This window comes from Ailuropoda melanoleuca, chromosome 9, assembly GCF_002007445.2.
Source record: "Ailuropoda melanoleuca isolate Jingjing chromosome 9, ASM200744v2, whole genome shotgun sequence".
Lineage (NCBI taxonomy): Eukaryota > Metazoa > Chordata > Mammalia > Carnivora > Ursidae > Ailuropoda > Ailuropoda melanoleuca.
Window position 1 is genome coordinate 56,515,945 of NC_048226.1, and position 27,475 is coordinate 56,543,419.

Below are 27,475 nucleotides of genomic sequence, written 5' to 3' on the forward strand. Positions count from 1 at the left end.
ATTGAAAATAGTGACATTAATGACAATATCCAGGTAATGAAAACACTCGAATTTGGAAATAAACAGCAGATTTAAAGCTTCCTAGTAAATTATCCCAAAGGTTTTACAAATAGGATATTTTAGTTAATTAATTTAAAGTAATCTCTAGGGGCGTCTGGGTGGCTCAGTTGGTTAAGTGTCTGCCTTCAGCTCAGGTCATGATCCCAGGGTCCTGGGATTGAGCCCTGCATTGGGCTCCCTGCTCAGCGGGGAGCCTGCTTTACTCTTTCTCTCTGCCTCTTCCCCAGCTGGTGTGTGCTCTCTCTTTCTCTCAAATAAATAAAAAAAATTAAAAAAAATAATTTCTACACCCAAGGTGGGGCTCAAACTCACAACCCCAAGAACAAGAGTCACATGCTCTACTGACTGAGCCAGCCAGGCACCCCACAAATAGGACATTTTAAATACAAGCTTAATTCTTACATATTTTGTAGCAAAATAAAGTCAGTCCTTTAGATTTACATTGAAAAGAAACACTACAAATGTACATCATGGCACAGGTTTTAGTTTCATGCTTCTTTAGTCTCACACATACCTTTCAGGTTGTAGATAAAGCTAAAAGTATTTTTTCAACTTATCTTTATCAAAATATAATGACTGATTTATTATAGCCTCTTTTTTTAAAAGGGAAAGTACTATATAATACATAGTGTATTTCAAAAATCCAACTTACTTTATACAGACTTATAAAGAAACCCTCAGCTTCATCCTATATAATTAATAGTTTGATTTTTAACTGTTATTTAACAACCAAACTTTCTTCTATTTTTATCTATACATATATAAATATTTTTACAAAGATGTAATCATAATATATATCACTTCTGTGCTCTGCTTTATTGCAATTATTAATTTTTCATAAACACATTTCTGCAATTATTAGGGAGGTTGATAATTGCCCCACTCTGCAATTTGATTAGTTTGTTTATGTTCTTTGCTATGTTCTGTATTCAGGTAGTGTTCTTGTATTTTTATAATAAGGCTTTGTATATCAGGGGTATTTTTTTAAAAAAGATTTTATTTATTTTTTTGACAGAGAGAGAGAGAAAGAGAGTGCACATGCCCACAAGCAGGGGGAGCGGGAAAGGGAGAAGCAGACTTCTGCTGAGCAGGGAGCTCAATGCACGGCTTGATCCCAGAACCCTGGGATCATGACCTGAGCCGAAAGCAGACGATATTAATTGACTGAGCCACCAGGTGCCCCTATCAGGGGTATTCTTAATTAATACTTACAATAAAATTTGCTATAGCAAATACTGCTGTTGCTTTGCTCATATACCATGGGCCTAAACGTCCTGTGCAGCAGGCTCCCTGTGTCTGTCTCCCTCAGGGTTTTTTCTCAGATGGTTCGTTTTAAAGTGCTGGAGAGTTAGCAACATGTCCCAACAGTAACCCCTAACTAATGGAAAACAGGAGTTGGTGGATTGATACCCCAGCCACTTTCTCTAAAATATGTAAAGAACTTACACAACTCAACACCAAAAAAACCCAAACAATCCAATTAAAAAAATGGGCAGAAGACTTGAATAGACAATTTTTCCAAGGAAGACATCCAGATGGTCAACAGACACATGAAAAGATGCTCCACATCACTCAGCGTCAGGGAAATGCAAATCAAAACCACACTGAGATATCACCTCATGCCAGTCAAAATGGCTAGCACCAAAAAGACAAGAAATAGCAAGTGTTGGCAAGGATGTGGAGAAAAAGGAATCCTCGTGCCCTGTTGGTGGGAATGTTAATTGATGCAACCACTGTCGGAAACTGTGGGAAAGTTTCTCAGGGGAATTCTTAAGTGTGATCCACACAGTGTTTTAGCTGGATCAAGTCTGAGGACCCACAGAAGAAGTCCTCTCATTAATACATCTTTATTGTTTTAACTCCTGTCTCCATCTCTCTTGTCTGCACTCACATTCCTGGATCACCCTCAGTATAAACTATTTGCACCAAAATCATTGTCTCAGGGTCTGCTCTTGGGGGAACCCAAACTAAGACATTTGCAAAATGCATGTCCCCTCGTAACTTCTTTCTTTCCAGTACTTTGAGGTAACAACGCTTACCAGTTTGGGGGCTGGTTTCAGGTGAGGATATATCTCCTTCTGCCAACTTTTTCTTGTAGAGCATTGTTCTTTGACGCATCCTTTTCACCAAGTTGTGTAGTTGGGCATCAGCATACTCATTTATAACAGAGGCTCCAAGAAGTTTGATTTTTGGACTAAATGAGGGAAAAAAATAGTGATAGAGATGGGTCCATGAAAAGGTATATACAGGGAAGAGATTAAGTTTTTTCACCCTCCTTATAGACCCTGCACTATTAACTGCTCCTTTTTGCAACTGAATAGAGCAATTCAAAAATTAAGTTTGATGGAAATAGTACTGATGGAATACAGATCTGTCAATGAAATATTAGAATCCACAAATAACAATTGTCCATTCTTGACCATATTAGATATTGATGACTAGGATTCTGCATTAAATTGTATCATTAGAAGAAAAAAAAGAAACTTAATTCTGGCATAGTAGGCAGAGTTCTAAGGTGGCCCCTTGCTGTACTTGTCTTGTATAATCCTGGAAACAATAAATATGGTGGATTTTACTCTCATAATTAGTTTGTGTTATATGGCTCAGTAGACTTTAAGGTAAGAAGTCTAGACAAATGGGCCTGATGTAATCAGATAAGCCCTTTAAAAGCAGAGAGTTTCTCCAGCTGGTGACAGAGCAGAAAGTCAGAAGTTTGCTACGGAGAAGACATTTAAAAATAGAGTTCTGGTGACAAAACCTTGGTGGTCATCAGTGTATTTGGGATGTTTGAAGAGATGAATGTAGATGACATAACCATGGACTGAAGTTCTCAAGGTCAGAAACTGTGCTTTTTTATACTCCATGAGACCTAGGACAAGGTAGGCTTTAATAAATGCTTATTGAATAAATAAACTCATTACTTCCAACCTTTTCTTTGACCCTATGTGATGTGCCTCAGTGCACTAAAAAAATCTATAAAAAGTGAAGTTGAGAGCTGGTGGATCATTAACTGAAAAGTCAGATATTCACACTGTCAAAATGTCTAATTCAAACCTTAAGACCTAAGGAACATGTTTTTTTCTTTTCCTGAATCATCGATAAGCCCTAATTGACCATATAATTGACATTTAATCACACTAGTTTTTACTGTGCAACCCTACCTCATGATTAAAATGTTGAAAATTATATTAGAAAGCATGCCTAAATTTCAAATGCATACCTATATTTCAACAACTATATATTTTTCTTTTTGTATTAGCTGAGCATTAATATGTCATTTTTTTCATCTTTTCCCCCCCATCTTCTCATATTGAGTAATCCTTGTCCATCTTCTCCCTCACCTACATATATGCAGAAGCTATGAATGTATTTTTTCTTGAGGTAATTTTGTGACTGAACGAAAAAAGGCAAATAGAGAAGAAACATGTATTTTCATGAGATAAAAAAAACAAACGAGGGTAGAAGAGAGAAGCAATGGATATGCCTCATGTGACTATGCTTCATTTGAATGATATTTGATATTTCTTGTTCAAATTACTAACTGTAATTTTAAAAGAATTATTCCTCATAATTCCTTGATGAACCATATTTTACATAAATATGTATACATCTTACAGATTTTAGTAAACAAAACTAGAAGGACAGTCTTATTGAAATTCTATTATCACGATGAGCTAGGCTTTTAAAATTTGTTTATGTATCTATAGAAGAATTAAAAATTAGTTGTTAGAATGACATTTATTCCTGTTTCAATTTTTTGGGGAAGAGTATAGAGAACACTCATTTAAAAAAAGAGCTGATGAAAGAAATGATATTATCACAGTAGTCCTCATTTCTTGAAATTCAATCAGAGCTATAAACAAAAAAAATTACATATTTGACAATTGTTCTTGTGTTTGGGGTTGCAGGAGCTTTTGCACTCCAGGGCAAATGCATCATAGTAATATTGGGATGGGTTAGAAGTAGGCCTTCCTTTTGCAAAACAGGAAAAAAGCCATTGTGAAAGGGGAGATAGGAAAGAGAAAGTTGTGGTCTGTGGGTGTACTTGGGATATAAATTTTAAGAAGGAGTACCTAAGTAAGATGTGGATCTTGAAATGATTATTTTAAAACTATCTGTGTTTATTAAGACCTAGGAAAGTTTTCACATACACTCAGTGATACACGTTCTCTAGCTTAAACTTGTTGCTTTAATATAACGCAAAGGGATGACTTCTTTTGACGAGGTAAAATGGATGGTCACAGTCAGGGACGAGTTCACAGTGAAAGATGAATGGCACTGATTGATAACATAAAGGGAAAATATTCAAGGCAAAGGATACAGCTGGAGAAAAAGTGTATCCGTTGCTGCTCTGTGGAATACTATTTAAAGGCTCAAACATTTTAACATAAAATCCCAAATCACCTATGATTTGGTTTGAAAGGTCAGTTGAGACCAATGGGGAAGCAGAGCAAGATTCTAAGCAGAAGAGCAACATTATTATCTATACTTTTAAAAAAATAATGGAAAAAAGAAAGATGACAATTAGTTGTGGTGTAGAGGAAGTCTGAGTTGAAGAAAGGAGAGAGCTGAGTTAAAATATTTGGGTTAATATAACAATGGAAATTTCAGGTTTGGTCAGTGGACTACATTGAATAGCATTCTGCCAAAATTCATTTCCAACTGGAGCCTCAAATTGTGATCTTACTTGAAAATAAGGTCTTTACAAACGTAACTAAGTTAAGGTGAAGTCATACTGCAGTTGGGTGGGCCCTTAATCTAATGACTGGTATCTTTTTTTTTTTTAAATTTCATTTATTTATTTGATAGAAAGTAACTGAGAGAGCGCGCAAGCGCGTGCATGCAAGCTGGGGGTGGGGAGGGCAGTGGAAGAGGGAGAAGCAGACTCTGCTGAGCAGGGAGTCCAATGCAGGGCTTGCTCCTAGGACCCTGGGATCATGACTTGAGCTGAAGGCAGACACTTAACTGACTGTGCCATCCAGGAACCTCGATGGCTGATATCTTTACAGGAAGGCCAAGCGAAGGCAGGGAGGTGACACACAGGGAGAACACCATGTGACAATGGAGGCAGAGATTGGGGTGATGCATCCACAAATCCAGAAACACCAAGGATTGCTGGCAACCAGCAGAAGCTAGGACAAGGGTGTGGAACAGATTCTCCTTCAGGTTTTCAGAAGGACCAAACTCGCAGGCACCTGGATTTTGGGCTTCTAGCCTATAGAACTGTGAAGGGATAAATTTCTGTTGTTTTAAGCGCTTACACTCAGTTTACACTAATTCGTTGTGGCAGCCCTGAGAAGTTAGCAAAGTGGGTGACTGTGATGTTGCATGGGCAACTCAGATAGAGGCCTAAATTGTAAGGTAACTATAAATACATTCAATTCAGCATCTGTCTGTGAATGAAGAACCAAATTCTTTTAAAATGCATTCTGTACAGCAGGTAGTTGAGAATTTGGGTTTGGAATTCAGCAGTGAGGACTGAGCTGGATGGGGATGTTGAACGAGGGATCACCTTTCTAGAGGCTATGGTAGAAATTATATAGTGGATCAGATTACTGGTAAGAGCCTGCGTAGAACAAGAAAAGATTGGGAGGTCAAACCTTGTAATTTGCTGACATTTAAGGAGTAGCATAAGATAAGGAACTGGGGAGTAGCAATTAGAGAAGTAGATCTGAGAAAGAAAAATGTCACAAAAATCAGGGAAGCTAAGAGTTTGGAAAGGGAGGTCAGTGGTGTCTCATGCTGCACACAAACTGCAAATTTTGTCATTTTTGTCTTCACAAGTATTTTGTAAAAGTGCACAGGCTCTGAGTTTGTTCACGAAGTGGTATTTTAGATTTCCATTCATTATTTCCTAAGCTCAGTTAGAAGTGATATTTATTCTCTCTAGTAAAATCTTGAATAAACTTTGGCTTTTGCAAACTTAACCAGATTCTTCTTAATGCTTAATTAAGAATTAAATTCATTTTTCAATGACTTAACTCTTTAAAAATTCCAGTTGATCAATGTCCTTTAAAACCATTACACATGTCTTGTTGAAGATAGGGACTGGACAAAGAATATTATATTCCAATTCGGGAAGATATGGGGGGAGAGAGGAGCAGGTCCTTTTTCTTTTGTTATGTTTTCTCAGTAATTAATGATAAATTCAGACAGTTGTTCTCAAAAGTTACATTTGAAGAAAAGAAACCTGCTTTGAATAACTGGGCATTTTTATAGGAGTAAATTTCAGAATGAAAATACTTGAAATTAGTATAAAATTCTGATTATTACCAATGTATCTTGTGGTTGACCATAAAACCTTCAAATTTTAAGCAAATTTGGGCTAGTATAGTTATAACTCAACCAAGTCTTACTTGGCTCCCTTCTCATATTCACCTCTAAATGCTGTGAAAATTTTCAGTTGTTTATCACATTTCACTTGTGCATATGGTATTGTTTGTACACATTAGTTTCTACATATGGAAATGTACATATGGATGTTATGATGCACAATTTCCTAACTTAAATTCTTGATCCATCTAGAATACGCTACAATGCATCTGTGACTCCAAAGTTTATTTCTAAATCCCTGGCAGCCATTCACTCTCTAGATCTTTTCTTCTGTTAATCTCTAAGTGCTGGAAGTTGTGTCCAAGATATTTATTTTTATTGTTAGTGAATCACATTGTAATGGCCCATTAGTGTAGTGGTGCCTAACTTTGTTAAAAGTTAAACAATATTTTAAGACTAAAGTAAAATAAATTATAAAAAATATTATCACATAGGTTATACGTTTATGTCCATAAGACCCATATGTACACATGTATGCATACACATCAACATACACAAACACCAACATGCCTAATAGCAATCTTTTCCAAATCTTAACCCATTGGGAAAGAGAATGAATATACATATCAATATAAACATAAAATAATCGTAATACTAATATGTTTCATGTTAATAAACATGTTAAATTTTCTGGTGATTTCAGGTATTTTTTGAGAATAAAGTGAGCAACAACTATGTTTTTATCATTTTTTCCATATAATAGCAGCCTGAAAGAGTCAAACGATGTGCTCACGAAATGTTCCTGAAAAATGGTGTCTTGGGAAAGTTTTAAGGTGCAAAATTTTGGATGCCTCATTCATTTATTTAATGGATATTTATTATGCACTTACTTTGCTTCAAGAAAGATAACAGGTCCTATACTGACTTCAAAGATTCTTTAAAAATTTTTTTTTAAGTAATCTCTACACCCAATGTAGGGCTCAAACTCATGACCCTGAGATCAAGAGTCACATGCTCTACCAACTGAGCCAGCCAGGCTCCCTGGGTTTAAAGGTTCTTTAGTTAAAGTCCTCTCTTTCATTTTACATATGCCCTTAGATTTATTCTTACTTAGCTTCTTCTGAGTAAATTGCTGGGGTTTTTAATTTAAAAACTGATTGATTAGAATGTACCATGGACTGAATTGTGTCACCCCCCCCCCCACAAATTCATACATTGATGCCCTATCCTCCAATGTGACTGTATTTGGAGATAGGGCCTTTAGAAACATAATTAAAGTTAAATGGGGTCATAAGGGTTAGGACTTAATGCAACAGGACTGGTGTCCTTAGAAGAAGAGGGCTTTCTCTCTGTGCATGTGTAGAAGAAAGGCATGTGAAGACGTGAGAAGGCAGCCATCTGTAAGCCAGGAAGAGAGGTCTTACCAGAAACCGTGACAAGCACTTTGATCTCTATTTCCAGCCTCCAGAATTGTGAGAAAATAAAGTTCTGTTTTTTAAGTCACCCAGTCTGTGGTATTTTGTTATGGCAGCCTGAACAGACTATTCCAGAATGCATACACGTCTAGCAAAAAAGTGGTAACACTATTTTAAGAAGCAGATGAAAAATTAAATCAAGATAATAGGCTGAATGCCATAAATGTCTAGAAGTGACAAAAGAAAAGATTTAAAACATCTACAATACTGGAAAACAAAAAGAAAAGTGCTAGCTAGAAAACAAGAAATTTGAGAAGTTTCTTAAAGACAGAAAGCACATGGGTTCAGATGTTAACTCGCTTAATTCTTACAAATTACGATGTGCACTGCATTGCTGTTGTTACTATTAATGAAGTAAAACACTGACTAAAACACTCGCAGAAGCCACTCCTCCAGGATGTGGCAGTGAGATGGGATTTGGGCTGGAAAAGCAGAGCTGTAACCCAGGTGAATGGCAAGAATAAGAAGAACTGGGGACTCTATGTCGAGACAATGAGTTAGTGGTGCACTTCTTGGCAATGTGTTTTTTCCCATAATGAGTGTAGAAAGAATATTGTAAATGGAACAGAATCTACGGCAATGGCTTACCACATGGTGGAATGAGGTGAGGAGGCGGAATAAGAGGTGGTTGAGTGGGAATGATTTTCTCCAGGTGCAGGCAGTAAAGGGGGGGGGTATTGGCTGTAGTCAATTTAATAAAAGCTATAAATGACTGAAAGTTGGTCTCTTTTTTATTATCACTTTAGTAATCTGATAATCCTCAACAATGTTGATAATAAAATACTTCCACCTCCGAGGTAGACCACTCCTATTGTTCCCTTCTTGTACACTACTGGTCTACATAAGTTATGGGGAATTTCAAGTACAAAGATGATCACATAGGTCAAGAATTACCAAACAATTGTGCAAAATCAACTTTATCAGAAGCACTAAAGTAAACAAACAGAAAAACTAATACCCAAGGAAATGAATAAAACAGACAATAATTAAAAATAGAGATAAAGAGGGGTGCCTGGGTGGTTCAGTTGGTTAAGCATCTGCCTTTGGCTCTTGTCATGATCTCTGGGTTCCATATGGACTCCCTGCTTAGTGGGGAGCCTGCTTCTCTCTCTTCCTCTGCCCCTACCCCCTGCTCATGTGCATGCTCTCTCTCAAATAAAGAAATAAAATCTTTTAAAAACTAGAGATGAGAGGATATGTATTTTAATAGATATTTATTTGGAATAGGTTATTTGGGAAGATAATCAATTAGAAACTTGGAGATAAAGAGTTTGATCATCCAAAAAAAGGAAAAAAAACCAAAAATAAAAGCAATAAAAACAAAGAAAGTTATTAGAGAGAAAAATATTTTCACAACTGAAGAAATATGCAAGTCTTCAGATTAAAAAAGATCACCAAATGCAAGTGAAATAAGTAAGACAAAACACAAACAGCACACCATTATAAATCTCAGAATGCTAAAATTAAAGAGAGAAGTGTTGAGATCTTCTAGAGGTGGAAAAAATATCCCTATAAATAAAGAAGTATTAGATCAGCATCAGATTTCTCATTGGCACTACTGGATACTAGAAGCTAATAAAACAGCATCTCAAGATTTCTAAGGGAAAATGAATTTTCCTTGAACTCCATGCTGCCAAACCCTATACAAAATCAGCTTTTCGCTTTACTCCAAGTACTGCTCTGTCTAGCTTAGCAAGCAAGAAATTCAATTTTTGTGTCAGGTATTGCATGGTGGCCTCTTCCTTTGACATTAGGAATATAATTTAAAAGGTAAAAGGTTTAAAAAGAGGAAGAAGATGAAGGAGTTGGGATTTTAGCTAGTAGAGGATGTCGACCTCTGGCAAAATCTCTGTTGAGAAATTCGGTTTAGGCCTTGAGGCTAAAGTAGATTCTAAAATCTTTCTCTGAATCTAAGTTTGGTACTGAAGAGAAATACACTATTTCTTAGGTCAGAAATGTGGGTCTGACCTACCCACCTTGAGTGGAAATCTTCCCTAAGAAGTAATCCATGCCCAGATGGGTTTATTGCATAGAAGAGGAAAAAAACCCGGGAAAGAATGAGGGCCTGGTTTCTTGCCTTTAAGGCACAGGAATCCCAATCACTACTAAAACATAGCAGATCAATGTCCTGGGTTCTGACTAGATTAGCAATTTCTCCTGCTATGAGAAAATTAGGAATGAGACAGTGGATAGCAAGAAGCAGATGTGACAAGGGCAATGTGGAACTATTTCAACTCCCCCAAACAAATGTCAGTTACCCTGAGGCAGATTTGTCATTGCCTTGGCAGCAGTATGTGTGGCTGTGGCCTGGAGACAGAAGCAGAATCTCATGATTCAGAGCAGAGATTGGTTTCTTTTAAAGTGATGCCAGTGGAGATGTATGCAGAAATCTCTTGGCAGGAAGGGGTTCCATTTGGATTAATTCAATAATTCAAATGTGAAGAGAGGTAATTCGTAGAAAAAGGGAAACCAAGACTGAATTGATAAAGCAAAATCACAGGAGATACTCAGAGAAACCAGCTATAGTAAGGAAATCAGACTAGGAAAGGGAGGAGAAGTCAGAGGGCTAATCATCAGCACATAGTTAGGTCACAATTCTGCACAATGGGTAGAAGACTGCAGAATAGAAGTGTATACTCTGATTGGCTGTATGTGATTGTGGTTAGCTCTTAGAACCCTAGAGCACCAGGCTCCCAGTCCCTTCCCCTCTAGAAATTAGGAGGTTCAGCCTCTGACAGGGCAAAGTTCTTGGGTATATTCTACTTAAGAGTGAGTGAGTAGTAAATGTTTAGCAGGAATACATTTCCTTGACTGGAAAATATTTGCACAGCTTCTCTTCTCTGAAAGCAGAGAGAGACATTTATATTCCAGGTGGAGAATTAACAGTATCTAATAAAGAAATAATGGCCAATGAATATTCAGTTTGATGTTGACATAAAGGAGAGAACAGTGCATATATTTAAGGGATATTCTGAGTGCCAAATTCATGGCTTCTTCTTTTCCTTCTTAATGCTGGGAAGAGACATCAAATTGATCTGAAGCACTAAAGAGCCAAATTAAACATGTTCAAGAAGGTGACTAGGAATGTGAATAAAATTTAAATAATTTTGACTTTTAAACTACTAAATAAAAGAATGAACTGTCTTTTAGAAATAGGTTAGTAAAAAGCAAGATGAAATTACAAGTTGCTGATAACTGCTGAAACTCAATGAGAGAACAGTGCTAGTAGCTTGGCTCTACATTGGGACTTTCTTTAAGATGTCAGCAGACCATAATAGCTTTCCTTCTCTGTTAGTAATTATATTTTCATAAAGGAATTTGTACTGACTGGGACACTGCCATAGTTTTGATTGCTGTCAGTTATGTACTGCTGGGGACAGACATGTAGGGCATTCATGCCGTCATTAAAAACACACCAACTGATTTTTGACAAAAGCACAAAAGCACTTCAAAGGAGGAAGGATAGCCTTTTGACAAATGGTGCTAGAGCAACTGGACATCTAAGGCAAAAAAGTGAACTTCAACCTAAATCTCAGACTTTATACAAAAATTAACTCAAAATGGATCAAAAGGTTAAGTATAAAACATAAAATTATAAAACTTTTTAGAAAAAGTAGAAGAAACTCTTCTGGATCTGGGGTTAGGCAAAGAGTTCTTAAATTTGATACCAAGAGCATAATCTACAAAAGGAAAAACCGAAAAATTACACCTAATCAAAATTAAAAACTTTTGCTCTATGAAAAGATCCTATTAGGAGGATGAAAAGATAAGCAACGCCACAGGAGAAAATATTTTCAAACAACATACCCAACAAAAATCTAGTATCTAGAATACATAAATAACACTAAAACTTGACAGCAAAAAATAAAAATAATTTGGGGCGCCTGGGTGACTCAGTTGGTTGAGCATCCCACTCAGGTTTTGGCCCAGGTCATGATCTCAGGCTCTTGAGATTGAGCCCCACATTGGGCTTCAAACTCAGCAGGGAGTCTGCTTGAAGATTCTCTACCTCTGCTCTTCCCCCAACTTGCATGCAAGTGTGTGTGTGCATGCTCTCTCTCTCTCTCTCTGTAAAATAAATATATTTTAAATATAAAAAAATTTGATTATAAAGTGAACAAAAGACACGAAAAGTCATTTCATAGAAGAGGATATGCAAATGGCAAATAGGCACATGAAAAGAAGTGTAGTGTCATTGGCCATTAGGAAATGCTAATTAAAACCACAACGAGATATCAGCACACACCAATCAGAATGGCTAAAATAAAAAATGGTGACCTCACCAAATGCTGACAAGGATATGGAGAAACTGGATCACTCATACTTTGCTGGTTAGGATATAAAATAGTACAGTCACTCTGGAAAACAGTTTGGCAGTTTCTTATAAAACGAAACATATAATTATATGATCCAATTATCATTTGATAGGTTGGACATTTATCCCAGAGAACTAAAAACTTGTGCTCATACAAAAACCTTTTCACAGATGTTCATAGCAACTTTATTTGTAATAACCCAATACTGGAAACAGCTCAGATGTCCTTCAATGACTGAATGGCTGAACTATGGCTCAGCCATATAATGGAATACTACTCAGAAAAAAAAAAAGGAATGAATTACTGATGCACAAAATAACTTGAATGATTCTCTAGGAAAGTATACTGATTAAAAGCCAATATCTAAAGGTTAAATACCATTTATGATTCCATTTATATAACATCCTTGAAATGACAAAATTATAGAGATAGAGAACACATTAGTGATTGTCAGGAGGAAGGGAGGGGACAGGGTAGGGATAGGGAATGAGATCCATGTGGTTATAAAAGGGCAAATCCTTTCCAGGAGAAATCCTTGATGGAACTGTTTTGTATCTTGACAGTGGTGATATGAATCTGCACACACAATAATATTACATAAAACACACATGAATCCATAAAAGAATACATGGAAAACTGGAGAAATCAAATAAGATCAGTGGATTATCTCTGTTAATATCTTGGTTTTAACATTGTATTATAGTCTTGTAAGAGATTACCATTGGTTAAAGGGTATGTGGGAGCTTTCTATATAATTTTTTACAACTGTATATAAATCTATGATTATCCCAAATTAAAAAAACCCCTCATGATCATTAACCTGAAAAACATCATCTATCTGCTTAGTGAAGTTCAGCATATTTCAGTAGAAACATGGAGTTCTATAACCTTGTTACTCAGAAGACTGGTCTGCGGACCTGTGGAATCAGTATCTCCTGAGCTTGTCAGAAATGCAGAACATCAAGCCCTGCCCCAGAACTTTTAAAACAGAATCTCCATTTTGACAAGCTCTTCAGATCAGGTATGCACATTAAAGTATGAGAAACATTGTTCCATTAATAGTAGTCTTGCAAGCTTAAATCTGTAAAATGTTGGTAGAAGCTGCACTTTTTCCTTGGCTTAGGTATGGTTTTTCTCTTCTTGAGGGAAGTGCAGAAAGTCCTCACTTTCCTTGAATGCTAGCTGTGTCAATATATGATTCTTACAAAACTCAGTGAAATGGGCTTTATTATATCTCTTTTCAGATGAACTGAGGCCCAGCCTGTCTGATTGAGAAGCCATGCATGAAAATAGGTGATAGAAGGTTACAAACAAATTATGACAAAGCTATAGAAGAGAAAACTGGAAATAATTAGAACTCAGAGTTTGTTGATTTTTAATAGGTGAGTATTTTGATTTTAAAAAGCCAAACTAGTCTGACAGTGAACATCTTCTCTTAAAAAGTAGAGAACATTTAAGGTATATGGAACACAAATGAGTGAGAATCTATTCATTCAGGTCCTACTTTAGCAATACATGCTGGAAGGTGAATTTGTTAAAATTGAATGACAATGACTTAAACTTAGTTTGCTTACATGCAAGGTAAAGCTAATAATTTTCACAGGATACAACTATGATAAAAGATGGAAAAACACTTGAATCCTCAAGAGGAAAATCAAGAACAACATATGGTACTATAACATAAATTTTCAAGCCTTTTGAGAGAGGCAGGCCACTCTCCTGATGAACATTATCATCAAATTTTACGGTCAAAATTACTTACCATGTCTTGTGCAAATAATTTGTATAGTCTGTCACATACTGTATTACACTGAATATTCAATTCAAATAACCTAGTTTCTGAAGGGCATAACAGCACATAACGGTAAAACTTACTCATAAATCATATGGGCATGGTTGAGGGAGCTCACTATTTGATATATTTGTAGTCAGTACAGATTCTGAATGTGCATCACAGATTTTTATGTAAATCAGGGACATCAATAGTCATATAAATTTGCACTTGCATCTTGATTTCTGTTAGTGAATGTGACAGAATCATCCTTTTGACTACAAGCAAACTGCAAAAAGTAAAGTAAAAGACCGTATAGCTTAAAAATATTGCAGACACTCTATGGCTTTGTTCTTTTTAATTTGATATTTGAGAAGAGGTAATTATTAGAAGAATTATGTATGTACTCTTTTGGAAACACAAATTTATGTTTGGCTTTCTAGCAATAACCTGGTCTCAGGGTGTCCTGCAATTAATAAGTGGCTGGAATTATTATGGTTCCTGCCATGCTACCTGGAATATTAGGTTCTTAAATTTGTTACTCAGTTAATATTTGTCATAAAGCCTTTAAGTTAATCATGGTGACACTGGAAGCGAAAGAATACACCACCATCGCTGGAGATAGGCATATTTCTGTTATACTCATGAAGAGTAGATATTCTTATTTACTTGTGTGGAGGGGAAATTCAAGTTTTGTGAGGCTGGAAACTTTTCTAATTTATAGGTCTCTTTTAAAGAAAAAGAATAAAAAATTATGAATTCTAATTTCAACACAGAGTCTTCAGTGGTGGATTCTGAAACATAAGGTTTATTAGCTTCATAGTAAATTCACCTCTGTAGGTGTTACAAATGTGTTCAAAATAGCCCAGTATTTTAAGAGCCACTCACCAGAGGTACCACTTAACACACAGTAGGATGTATATAGTAAAAAAAAGTGGAAAATAGGTGTTGGCAAGGTTGTGGAGAAATAAGAACCCTTATACCTTGTCCATTATTGGGAATATAAGGTGGTTCAGGGGCTGTGGAAAACACTTTGGCAGGGCCTCCAAAAGTTAACCACAGAATTATTTTATAGTCTTACAATTCCACCTTTAGGTATATACCCAAAATAATGGAAAACAGGTATTTAAATAAGTACGTGTACAAGTATGTATAATAATCCTATTACAATAGCCTGAAGGTGGAAATAGCCAAACTGTCCATCAGTAGATGAATGGATAAACAAATATAGTATATACATACAATAGAATATCATTCAGCCATAAACAAGAATGAAGTACTGATACATGCCACAACTGGGGTGAACCTTGAAAACATTATGCAGAGTAGAAGAAACCAGTCACAAGAAATCACATATTGCATGACTCCATTTAGATGAAATATTAAGAATAGATGAGACAGAACATGGATCGGTGGCTGCCAGAAGCTTATGGGAGAAGTGAATGGGGAGAAACTGTTTAGTGGATAAACGATTTTACTTTAAAGTGATAGAAATGTTTTGAAACTAGAGAGAGCAGTTGAATAACATTGTGAAGGTACTAAATGCTACTAAATTGTTCTCTTTAAAATGGTTAATTTTATGTTATGTGAATGAATTTCACATCAATTATTTAAAAAAAATCCACCATTGATTCATTTACTCAACTAGTAACTAATTATTACTGATTTTGTAACATTATTATATTATATTAAGTTATAGTGCGCTAAATGCCAAGGAAAAGTGATCAAGTGTTTATGGGGTACCTGTTACGAGAGAGGTATTTGGATATACTAAGAAGGTAAGTCACATTACTTCTTCTTAATAATTTATTATAAAAATTAAAAAAAACCCTATGAATGTTAACACATTTACAGAATTGTGTGATATTCACAATGAGTGATAAGGAAGGAATTGTCAGGCAGGGCTTCACAAAGCAAATAGGTTTGAGATTGTGATGGGTCTGTGGGTTTAAATAATGGAGGAAAGTATGGGCGTAAGGGAGGGAGAAGGAACACGGGGGATAGGAATGAGTTTGGGTCTCATGGGAGTTAAAGAGAGGACCAGAGGAGGAATGTTCTGGTTGGTATTTAGATGTAAAGTTGGTTATTATAATGAGGTCAAATAGAATTGGTAGACCAGCAGAAGGCAGGTGGGAGGGCATATTAGTGGAAGAAACAGTGTGAGTAAAGGTATAGAGATGGGAACTATCAGGTCATGTATTGAATATGCTCCTGTATGAGTTCTTAACTCAGGGTTCATGGACTACCTAACAGTTCTTCTATTGGTTTCAGAAATTTCACGAACCCCTGAAATTGCATGCAATTTTTAAGATGTGCATATATATTTTTCTGGAGAAAATGTCTGTGTATGTTTAGTGGATTTTCAAAAGGTAACACCTCAACTGTTAAGATATAGTAAAGTTCACATATTGCTGGGAAAAAAATCTAGCAAATATTATTCTTTTCACATCTTAGGAACTCTTGCTCTTCATAGAGCCAGATGCCTAACCTTGGGTATGGAATATGAGAAGTATCTTATTCATGAATCAAGTTTTAAGGTAATTCTTACCTAAAAAAACGCATTGTATCATAACCAAACAGATCAATTCCACTAGAATATGAGTGATTCATACTTGTGGCTGAAAACAAGGCAGTTTGTGGTGTTCCTGGAAAGGGAGAATCGTTTTGCTATCACAAACATACAAACAACTCTTCCCTCCCAGTACTGTTAGAGTTACGAGTGAGAGAGAGTGGTGGAAATATATACATTCCTGATGGCTTTAGAAGCAGTGAGAAACAAAACAAAGTAATTTGATGAAAGCTGCACCTTGACCATTTCTAATGGATTAAAGAGATATAATGAGTCTTTTAGGGGTCATGTAGTATAACATTCCACTCTAAGAAAGAAGTCTACCTCATGCAGGAAAGATGGTCATTTGACTTCTCTTTGAACTTTCTGAAGTATAGTAATTGTTGTCATTGCAAGCAGCTCATTTGATACATGAGTAGCTTTCATTACTAGGAAGACTTAAGTAAAAAGTGTACAGACTTCATTATTATTTTTCCAAGTCACTTTTTAGAGCAGTTTTAGGTTTAGAGACAAATTGAACAGGAAGTACAGAGAGCTGCTTCCATATATCTACGCCCACCCCAACCCACATTTTCCTCTATTAGTGTGCATTAGCATTAGTGTGGTACATTTGTTACAATGGATGAATGAGATGCAATTCATTATTATTAAGTAAAGTCCATCATTTACATTAGGATTTAATTTTTGTGTTATACAGTTCTGTAGGTTTTGAGAAATGCATATTAATATGAGTCCATCATTATAATATCATACAGAATAGAGTTATTGTCCTAAAATTCCATGTTCCACCTATTCATCTCTCCCTCCCCCCCCGAATTCTTGGCAACCACTAACCTTTTTAAGGTCCCTATAGTTTGTCTTCTAGAATTTCATATAGTTAGAACTATATAGTTAGAATTGTATAGAATTATAACATTATATAGTAGCGTTTTCAGACTGGTTTCTTAGCAAAATGAATTAAAGTTTCTCCCTGTGTCTTTTTGTGGCTTGATATCTTTCTATCACTGAATAATATTCCATTTTGTAGATATACATAGTTTATTTATCCATTCACTTATTGAAAGACATCTTAGTTGCTTCCAATTCTTGCCAATTATGAATAAAGCTACCATAAATCTCTGTATGCAGGGTTTTGTGTAGACATAAGTTTTCAATTCATTTGAGTAAAGACTTAGGAGTGTTCTTGCTGTATTGTATGGTTAGACTATGTTTAGTTTTGTAAGAAACTCCTGTACAGTCTTCCACAGTGCCTGTACCATTTTGTGCTCCCACCAACAGTGATGGAGAGTTCCTATTGCTCTACATCCTTGGAAGCATTGGTGTTGCCATTCAAGAGATGTACAGTGACATCTCTTGGTTTTTATTTGCATTTTCCAACGATCGATGATGTCAAGTGTATGCTTATTTTCCATTTGTATATTTTCTTTGGTGAGGTGTCTGCTCAGATCTTTTACCCTTTTTTGTTTGTTTTGGATAATGAGGTTGTTGGCTTGTTGTTGAGTTTTAGGAATTCTTTGTATATTTTGGATAAAAATTCTTTATCAGAAGTGTGTTTGGAAATATTTTCTTCCAGTCTGTGGTTTGTCTTTTCATTCTCTTAACTGGGAAAATTTTATTGTGAACTAAAGTAAGGCAAATTTCATACACTGATCCTCAGTTTGTTTTCTGAAACTACACAGGACAAATCTAACCCATCTTCCATAGAGTGGACAAATGTATCTGAAGACAATCATCATTTCCTTCCCATCAGGAGTCTCAATTTGCTAGGATACCATATTATTGAAGATGTTTTCATATGGCATGATATTGACACCCCTTCATCATCATTGTGGGCACCTTTCTCAGGAAGCATTCTATTTTGTCAGAATTCCTTTTAAGAAGTGATGCCAAGAAGCAAACAATACTACAGATATGTTTTAATTAACACAAATAAGAGTGGTACTATGCATTCTGCTACTATGTTATTGTGACTATTATTTTTGTTTTAAAATAGTTGACTCATATTGAGTCATTTTCCTCAACTGAGTCTCTCAGCAATTTCTGTGTGGCTCTCTCTCAGTCTATAGTCAAACGATTTAATACTTTAAATTTTTATTTGGAACTCTACATCTCTTTCTGATATATTTCAAAAATACTTGAATTGCATTTCATGGTTTCAAAAGTGTTTTACCATTTTTTTTTTGTTATTGAAGAATAGTTGGCCTACAATGTTATAGTTTCAGCTGTACAACATAGTGATTTGACAATTCTGTACATTACTCAGTGCTAATCCCAATAAGTGTAGTCACCATCTGTCAACATACAATGTTATTATAATATTATTGACTATATTCCCTATGCTATACTTTTCTCATCCCATTTGATTCTTATAACTCCATGAATAAGGCTGCTCAAACGCAATTATCCTCCTTTTCAGTGAGGACACTGAGGTTCTAGCAAATTGAGAGACTTGTCCAAGTCTAAAAGAACAATAAGTGGAAAAATGAAGAATAGAATCAAGTTCTCTTACTGCCATCTGTTAGTGCCATTAACCTATTATTCCAATCTATTTTTTTTTTGACCCATAACAAATATATTGCCTTTCCTATCTTATTTTGTTTCATTTATAGGTTTGGGATTTCCATCATCTATGGCTTTATCCTAGTCACACACACACACACACACAAAAGTTGAGATTGTCAAATTCTTCTCTAAAATGAGGTTAACTGGACTTCTTTACTAGCAACCTCCATTTGCTACCTAGAGGTCACCATTTTATTTTCTAAGTGCTCAAAAATCATGTTTAACAATCCATTCTAGATTTCTGCCAGGGATTCATGTAAAACTGTGTGATCCAGTTTCCAAATTCTAAATCATACTCCTCTTTGAGAATTAATGCATTTTCTCATATTAGAAATTGTAACAATTTAAAAATAATCTTCATTATTATCTTATATTGGTATAATTATTAATAATTTTTAAAAAAGATTTTATTTACTTATTTGACAGAGATAGAGACAGCCAGCGAGAGAGGGAACACAGCAGGGGAAGAGGGAGAGGAAGAAGCAGGCTCATAGCGGAGGAGCCTGATGTGGGGCTCGATTCCATAATGCCGGTATCATGCCCTGAGCCGAAGGCAGCCGCCTAACGGCTGTGCCACCCAGGCACCCCATAATTATTAATAATTTAATTATAAATTAATTGGCTCTTATTTTACAAATAAACAGCAGAATTAAGACTACTGAATGTCAAAATACTGTATGTGAGTACCATTTTTGATAGACCATTTAATACTTATTGATTCTTATTGAATATTATATATGATGCTTACTCAGGACAAATAATGTCCTCACCTCCACAATAATCAATAAAAGGAAGAACTACTGAAAGTTTTCAAGTCTTTCATTGTTTGAAAACTGCTGTGAGTTTGGATAGAACTTTAATTTTCCATATTTTCAAATCTCATTTTGTTAAATCTTGCTAAATTTATAGGGTTGTTGGAGTTTTTCTGTTATGCGGTGTTTTCTTGTACAATTCTCATGACCTTCCCTTCCTCCCTCCCTCCCTTCCTTCCTTCCTTCCTTCCTTCCTTCCTTCCTTCCTTCCTTCCTTCCTTCCTTTTCCCTTTCAATCCAAATGAAGCCAAATAAAATAGCAAGATATTCACAAAATTTTTTAACGTGTTCAATTTCTTGCTTTTGTAATACAAAGACACTTAATTGCTTTAAATTTTTATTTCATCTTCAAAAAAAAGGAGGTCTAAGCATTTCCATAACTAATTACTACAGACTAAGAACAATATTCTATGAGAAGCAATATATATATATTTTTACAGAATTATTTCACTTTAATATAATCATCTGAAATTCTTTGTGCTATTTTTAAAAATTTGTCAGTGATTAACTCAGCTCTGTCTAGGACATTTATATAACATCTTGGAAATTATTAAAGTATATTGTTTGCCATTTTCAAACACTTATATACTCAGCACCATTTAATGGACCATATGGAAATTTACCACTAGAGAATTTCCATGAATAAATATTTTCATCTAGTTGTATTTAACAAGTAGTTGTAGTAAAAATTCTGGAAATTTTTCTTAGTGTAGAACGTATCTTTAATGCTATTTTCTATTTACAAAAAACTCTCAGTTACAATTAACAAGATTAAATTGTTTAAATTCTAGTTCTTTTTCTCTCCCCACCTCCAAAGCCTTCAGGTTATGGTACAACTCAAAACCAGTAAAGCCTCAAAGTAGATGGATTGGTATACTAAAAGTGAAGGAGCGTTTCCAAATCTGGATTATTAGCTTCTGGATAATTGTCATTTTCAATGTAATTTAAAATATAAAAAAATATTTCAAATATTGAATCCTAGGCTCTACTAAAATCCCAGCCTCCTCAGCCTGGAAAGAATGCTTCATTTTTTTTATACTTTCATAATCTACGAAAATGAATTTTTTTCTATTTTACCGGCCATGAGCTAATAATTATCTAAATCATAATTCATGCACAGAATATCTATCCCTCTTTTCTTTTAGATTCAGATGTTCACTGACTATAGAAAAGTCTCTGGGAAGTGGAAGGAAACAGAGTGCAAGTGGAACTTCAAACTTTAAGTCTACAATGACAAAATATGTCAACATTGGTACTATTATAGAATTCATGGCATTTCATTTCTTTCAATGTTGAAGCATTTCCTGAAATACATCTAGGGCTCTAACACTGAGAATAATCCATAATTTTATAAATTTTTATAATTTATAAATTATTATATTTATAAATACTTATTAATATTTATTTATTAATTATATATTTATATTTATACATGTATGGCCATGTAGACCATATCTATTAATTTTTATAAATTATGGATTATTCTTAGTGTTAGAGACCTAGATGTATTTCGGGTGCAGAGGGTAAGCTTTGAAGGATGTCTCAGAAGTCTTCTAATCCAATTCTACTTAAATAAGAATCCTTTCTGCACTGTGTCTAGGTAGGTACTTATCCAGTCTTTCAGGATAGATTCTCTGTTGGATTCTTGAGGTAATTTAAAAGACTGGAAAAATAAGAAGATCATAGTATAATAGTGTATTATCTAAAATTGCTCTCTTACTGGACAATCTCTATCATGCCATTTCATGGTAGATTTAAAAACAAAATTATTCAATAGATAATCAGTTGGAAATGGTCATTCCCCTGCAGTATTTTTTGTATTCCTTGTTATGTATTTTACAGTTAAAAATCTTAAATTATTTTTTAATTGTTAGAAATAACTACATAAGTTATTATTGAGGACTCAGAAAATACAGAAAAATGAAGAAAAAACAATTGGAGTTTTAGGTATACTAGTGAAAGAAAATCATTATTAACATTTTGGTGTATTATTTAAATTCTTGTTCTCTATACAGGTTGAAAAACATTTGAGATTAGGTGATATGTACAAATTTCTATTCTCCCTTTTATTATTAATAATATAACATTTTTATAAAATTAGAATTTCCTTGTAAACATTTTAATGGTTACATAATAACCATATTTAATTTATATACTGTAAAATTCTTTTTAATCTTTTTTCATATCATGGCACACTGGAAAATGAGTATTTTTAAGACGGGCTGAAGTGAATAGATGAAGCTTGAGGCCAGTGGCAACTGCTCTGGGGGTCTGGCCATGTAGACAGACCCTGTTATTATCTTTGAGGGCTGAGAAGATCAGTGATTCTGTAATCCCATCTGCAGTAGTGCAATTTGTAAGGCTTCTCCGTATTGTTCTATCATTTAAGATGCTTATACATTTTGTATTATTACAGATAATCTTGCAATATCATCTTTGACCATGAAGCTTTTTACAGATTTAAGGATATTTCCTTAAAATAAATTCCCCCAAATGGTAGCACTGAATATTCTGGGGGTATGGCTACTTCTAAGAATTCTGATACATGTTGATTGTTTTTCTAAGGGTGAGTCATAAAAATTTGAGAATGTCTATTTTACCCTGTCTTTTCTACATTGGAAATTCATCTAACAACATTTCTGCTAATTTGGTAGGCGGAACAATGGCATATAATTTTAATTAGCAGATTTTGGTTACTCTGCAGGTGAATGGTTTCACATTTACTTGTAAGTCACTCTTTTCACTTGTTAATTGCTGGTTTGAGGTTAAATTCCTTTTCTTATCTCTTTGTATGAACATTTCATATGTTATATATATAAAACATTTTTGTTTATTTAACATCGAAAGAAGTTTTAATTTTTGTTTAGTTGAATTACCACATTTTTCTTTGTCATTTTCTAGCTCAGACAGTTCTCCATGTATTTGATAAAGGTTAATTTATATTTTCAAAAATTAATTTTGTTTGAAGTTTCTTTTGCTTGAAACTTACTAGGCTCCTTAGCCTGATGAGAGGACCCAAACATACTCCCTTTTTTTCGAATAGTTCACCACCTAATATAATTCTTTGAATAATCTTTCATTTTCTTGTGATTTATGATGTCATCTTCATTTCCTTTGCTGTGTTCTTTTCCTATTAATCAGATTCCTATTTCAAGCAAGCCTAATTTATCTGTCACATATATCCAAATACTTACAAATAATATATAATTCTTAACTCATAGTTTTATTACAGGGATCCATTCCCTTTCACTTACAGGCATGGTCAGAATGGAAAACGTGTGAATTGTATTGGTAAGGAGAGATGGGGATGGGGATAGGCTGGCAAGAAGAAAATAAGAGCTTTCTGATAATTTATTTTTCCATTATAGGAATTAAATGAGTGTACACAACTGAATTTCTTTTCTATCATTTCTTCTACCCCTTGGTCATTGTTTCACTTTGATTTCTTTTCAGCTTTACAATTATTTCAATAATGTATCCTGCTGCATTACATCTAGTGGGAGGGCACTAGAGGGCAGTGTAAGTGCATGTTTATGGCTACAAAACTTGACAGGGCTCAAAGGCAGCTCTGAACCAAGTTCAAGTTTTGTTGTGACTGACTGCTGCTGTGCCTCTTTTTCTTAATCCATGCTTTGGTTCAGCGGTCTATTGCACAGTAGGAGCCAGTGCTGAGCGGACTGTTGCATACTGCCGTGGAGCTTGTACAACTAAGTAAAGCCTCGTTTTGGTCTTACCCTATGAACTCATTCATTCATTCATTCTTTCACTCATTCATATTTTTCAACAATGAGTGAGTCGAAAAATATATCTGAGTGTTGGATTATGAATGATTTTTACTTTCCTTTTATGCTAGTTGTTGAAATTTGCTGCAGTGGACAGATGTAAAATATACTATGAAAAGCAAAAAACAGTATAAAATAATATTTCATAGTGTTTCTATAAGTCAAAACTTATTGCAAATTATTAAAGGATTGTGTTTATGATAGGGACAGAAGGGGAGGAAAAATCCATTAGACTGTATTTTTCTATATTGTTAGCAAGGGATGCTGAAAACTTAGCTATAAGGCACTGATGGAGCCAGTGGAAAGTGCTGGTTGAGAAGAATAGAAAGATGTAAATCACTGGAGACTAGGCTGCCTATGTGACAAGTTCTGCCTCATGCGGCTCCTCATCTCCAAAGCCTTGTAGCTTTTGCCACTTCCTTGTGGGCATTGCTCTGAAAGACATTGTGCCCAGGCTTTGGAAACCACATCAAGGACTTGGGGGTTTCTCTCTAACAGATTGATATCTAGCTTATTTGATCCATTGTGGGAGCTGACACTGTGAGCTCCACGTCAGGGGCAATATAGCTGTGATGTGTTCCAAACTGGAACTCAGAATACAATTTCTCACAGATTAGTTCTATAGTTCTTTTCAAGCACTCTGTTCTAAGTAAATTGTATTCCATAGGCCTACCTTGCATCTAAGTGTTATTTTTAATATTGGAAAACGCATTGGGAGTTTCAAACCACGAGTGACTTTCAAAACACCATCTTTGCTTTTCAATATGGGGGGTCATCTGTATGAGAAAATGGCAGGGAGGTAGTAGGTCTCTTTCATTCAGGGTTCACTGGCAACCCTGGAACTAGAACGTGGTATTAGCAGCTACCTTTAAGGACAGGTTAGAGTTAAAAATTAAATTTGGAATTAAGTTAAATTAGGCCATGTCCAAGCATTTAAAACTCTCCACAGGCAATAAGCCCCTCCCCACACTTTTCAAAAAGCATCTTGGAAGGAGAGAATTGCCTAAGAATTCTAATTATCTGCTGAAGTCCTTTGCCAATATTTCACTTTGAGTAGAATTCTCATATGTATTTATGTCAGTGAGTAGGCAGCTTTTTCCTTCGGCCAATTAAAACTCAAGTCTTGGGAAGTTTTTATTTTTATTGTTCAAGTTTTGCTCAGTCTTTTGCTGAATTTATCTGCCAAAATTACACTATGGGTCAGTAACTATTTAAATTTTTCAGATTGAATAAACCTCAGGTGTGAATAAAAGTAAAAGGTGGCCCCTCCAACGATGTCCACACTCTTATCTTTGGAACCTGTGAATATGTTATGTTAATGGCAAAAAGAACTTTGCAGGTTATATACTTTAAAATGGGAGATTATCCCAGTGGGGCCCAATTTAATCATGTAAGCCCTTAAAAGCAGAAAACCTTTTCTGGTTGCAAGTAGAAGAGGTGCTACATACAAAACAAAACAAAACAAAACAAAAATCAAATCCAAATACTGAGGAAAAGACTGGATATCAGGGACATACCCAATGTGAATACATAAGGATTCAGAGAAGAGTTATACTTTGAGCTTCTGGGATGGAGCCACATATAGTTTACACATGGTGTCAGAAGCTTTGGTCTCAGGGTGGGCAGTGAGATGATAAGTTGCTGGGGCTGCTAAATTTGTATTTGCCTCTAAGCATGGAGTAGATCCAAATGGGATGGACTTAGTGAGATAGGGAATAGGAACAGTGGGTGGTGCAGAGCCAGATGCTGATCTGTAGAAACCAAGACAGAAACTTGTTGTTACACCTGGCTACGTTTCACCCAGTCACTGATGAGGAAGATTATTAACTTGAGAATTTTCTTTACTGAGGTCCTAGAGGTCCTACACTAACAGATCTAAGTTTGTTATTTTAATTGTAGTTTCTTATAAAATTAGTTGTTAAGAATCAGAATAAGAAGTTCCTTTCATATTGTAGTTTATATTCCTCAGTGAATGTTTTTAAAATTGTCTTTACAACTAGGGAATGCAGTACTTTTTTAGGTCCTATGAAAATCAAATATCTGATATAAGGAGATTGGATTGATTGAGTAAAGATCACTGTGCCTAAGGAGGCCGACTAGGCAAACAGCCCCTCTTCTCAGATTAATGTCTGAACAAGGCCTATTTAAGTCTACGTGAACCATATGTTACATTTCCAGTTCCTTTCAAAACACATGTTGGTACGGTTTAAGCAAAACATTCATTACTTTAAAAAATACCTCTGATTCTAATTTTAAAAGCATGTGAGTAAAGGCATTGCTCATTAGTGCGAGAAAAGCACTGCACTGAGTTCCAAGTGGGTAAAAGTGCAACAGTCTTGAGAGCCCTTTCATGTGGTCACCATTTGTATATTAATTTTGGGGGGAAGCAAAACCTTTCTTCAATTAGCTTTGCACTGAATAGAAGGCTTACTGTGTTCCACTGTTTGGTGCTTTCATTATGTGGCCTGATGCCTACTGAAGTCCAGATTTAAACCATCGTTTTCCTTTCATTCAAGTCTTAAATCATGTCCTAGACTCTGAGGTAAACACCTACCGCAATCACCTCCTGATTACAGTGCTTTCTCCAACTCTGGTTATCACATGAGTCATTAGAATGATTGCAAGTGCAGCCAACAACTGCAGAGAGGAAATCGAAAGTGTAACTTCTACTTCATACACTTATCCTTGTGGAATCAGTTAAAGCATGAGGGTTCAATTTTGTTATTGACCCCAAAGAGCTTAAAAGCACATTACATTGTGAATTTGCTATGAGCCTTTGGAAAAGAACTTGGTGGTATTTTGTGATAAAAATAATTGTGAAATAAGACATGGAATTTAATCAAATATATTAATAGACAAAGATATGCAGCTATATAAATTAACTTTATAATATTTTAAGTTTATGAATTTAAGAATGAAGTCACAAATTTATGGGAAAAACCATAGCTTCCCTCCAAAATTATATAATTTGGAGATCCCATTCAGTCATTTAGCATATATTTATAAATTTAGAAGTAAACATAATGAAGCCTTTCCCTCAAGTAACTTACAACCTTTATAAGGGGGAGATAGAAATATACACATTTTAAAAATACAGAGTATGTCAGGTGATGATAAATGCTACAGAGAAAGACAAATCAGGGTAAGGGAGATGGAGAGTGAAACGGACTGCTATTTTCTGTAGTGGTTAGGGGAGGCCCCTCCAATAAGGTGACATTTAAGCAGAAACACTGAAAGAAGTCAGGAGGAAGTTATGTAGATATCTGAGGAAAGATTGTTCCGGTGTGGTTGGGTCACAGAGAGAGGGTAAAGTGGTGGAATCTAGGGTCAGAGAAGCAGGGGTAGTCTGTGAGGCAGATACTGTTGAGCCCTGTGGGCCATTGTGGAAACTTCAGTTTTTACTCAACGTTGGATGGGAAACCATTAGAGGATCTGGAGGAGAAAGGAATGATTTACATTTTAACATCACCACCTGGGCTATGTGTTGAATATAAACCATAGAGGGACAAAGAATAGAAGCTAGGTGAATGGTTAGGAAGATATTGTAACAGCTACTAAGAGATGAATGACTAGGGTAGTAGCAGTGGATGTGCTGAGATGTGATAAAATTCTGATTATATCCCAAAGAAAAAGCCAGCATAATTTGCTACTGGATTGGCTGTACTGTATGAGAGAAAGAACAGGGAATTTTTGGCATGAGCAAATGGAAGAATGAAGATGCCTTATACTAACATAATGAAGGCTTCAGGAGGAACAGGTTTGGAAAAGGTGAAAAAAATTAGAAGTTGATTTTGGACATGTACACTTTGACCTGTCTAAATAGACACTGAAATAGAGATATTAAGTAGGCAGTTG

At 35.3% G+C, this 27,475-nt stretch overlaps 1 protein-coding gene across 1 annotated transcript in view; it reads right to left on the minus strand.

Moving 5' to 3' along the window:
• Nucleotides 1-27,475, minus strand: part of CNGB3 (cyclic nucleotide gated channel subunit beta 3) — a 128,447-nt gene that overhangs the window by 78,468 nt on the left and 22,504 nt on the right. Inside the window, exon 4 of the mRNA XM_002916899.3 lies at nucleotides 2,100-2,254. Within this exon, the coding sequence (XP_002916945.2) occupies nucleotides 2,100-2,254 (155 nt within the window). The remainder of the gene's footprint in view (nucleotides 1-2,099; nucleotides 2,255-27,475) is intronic.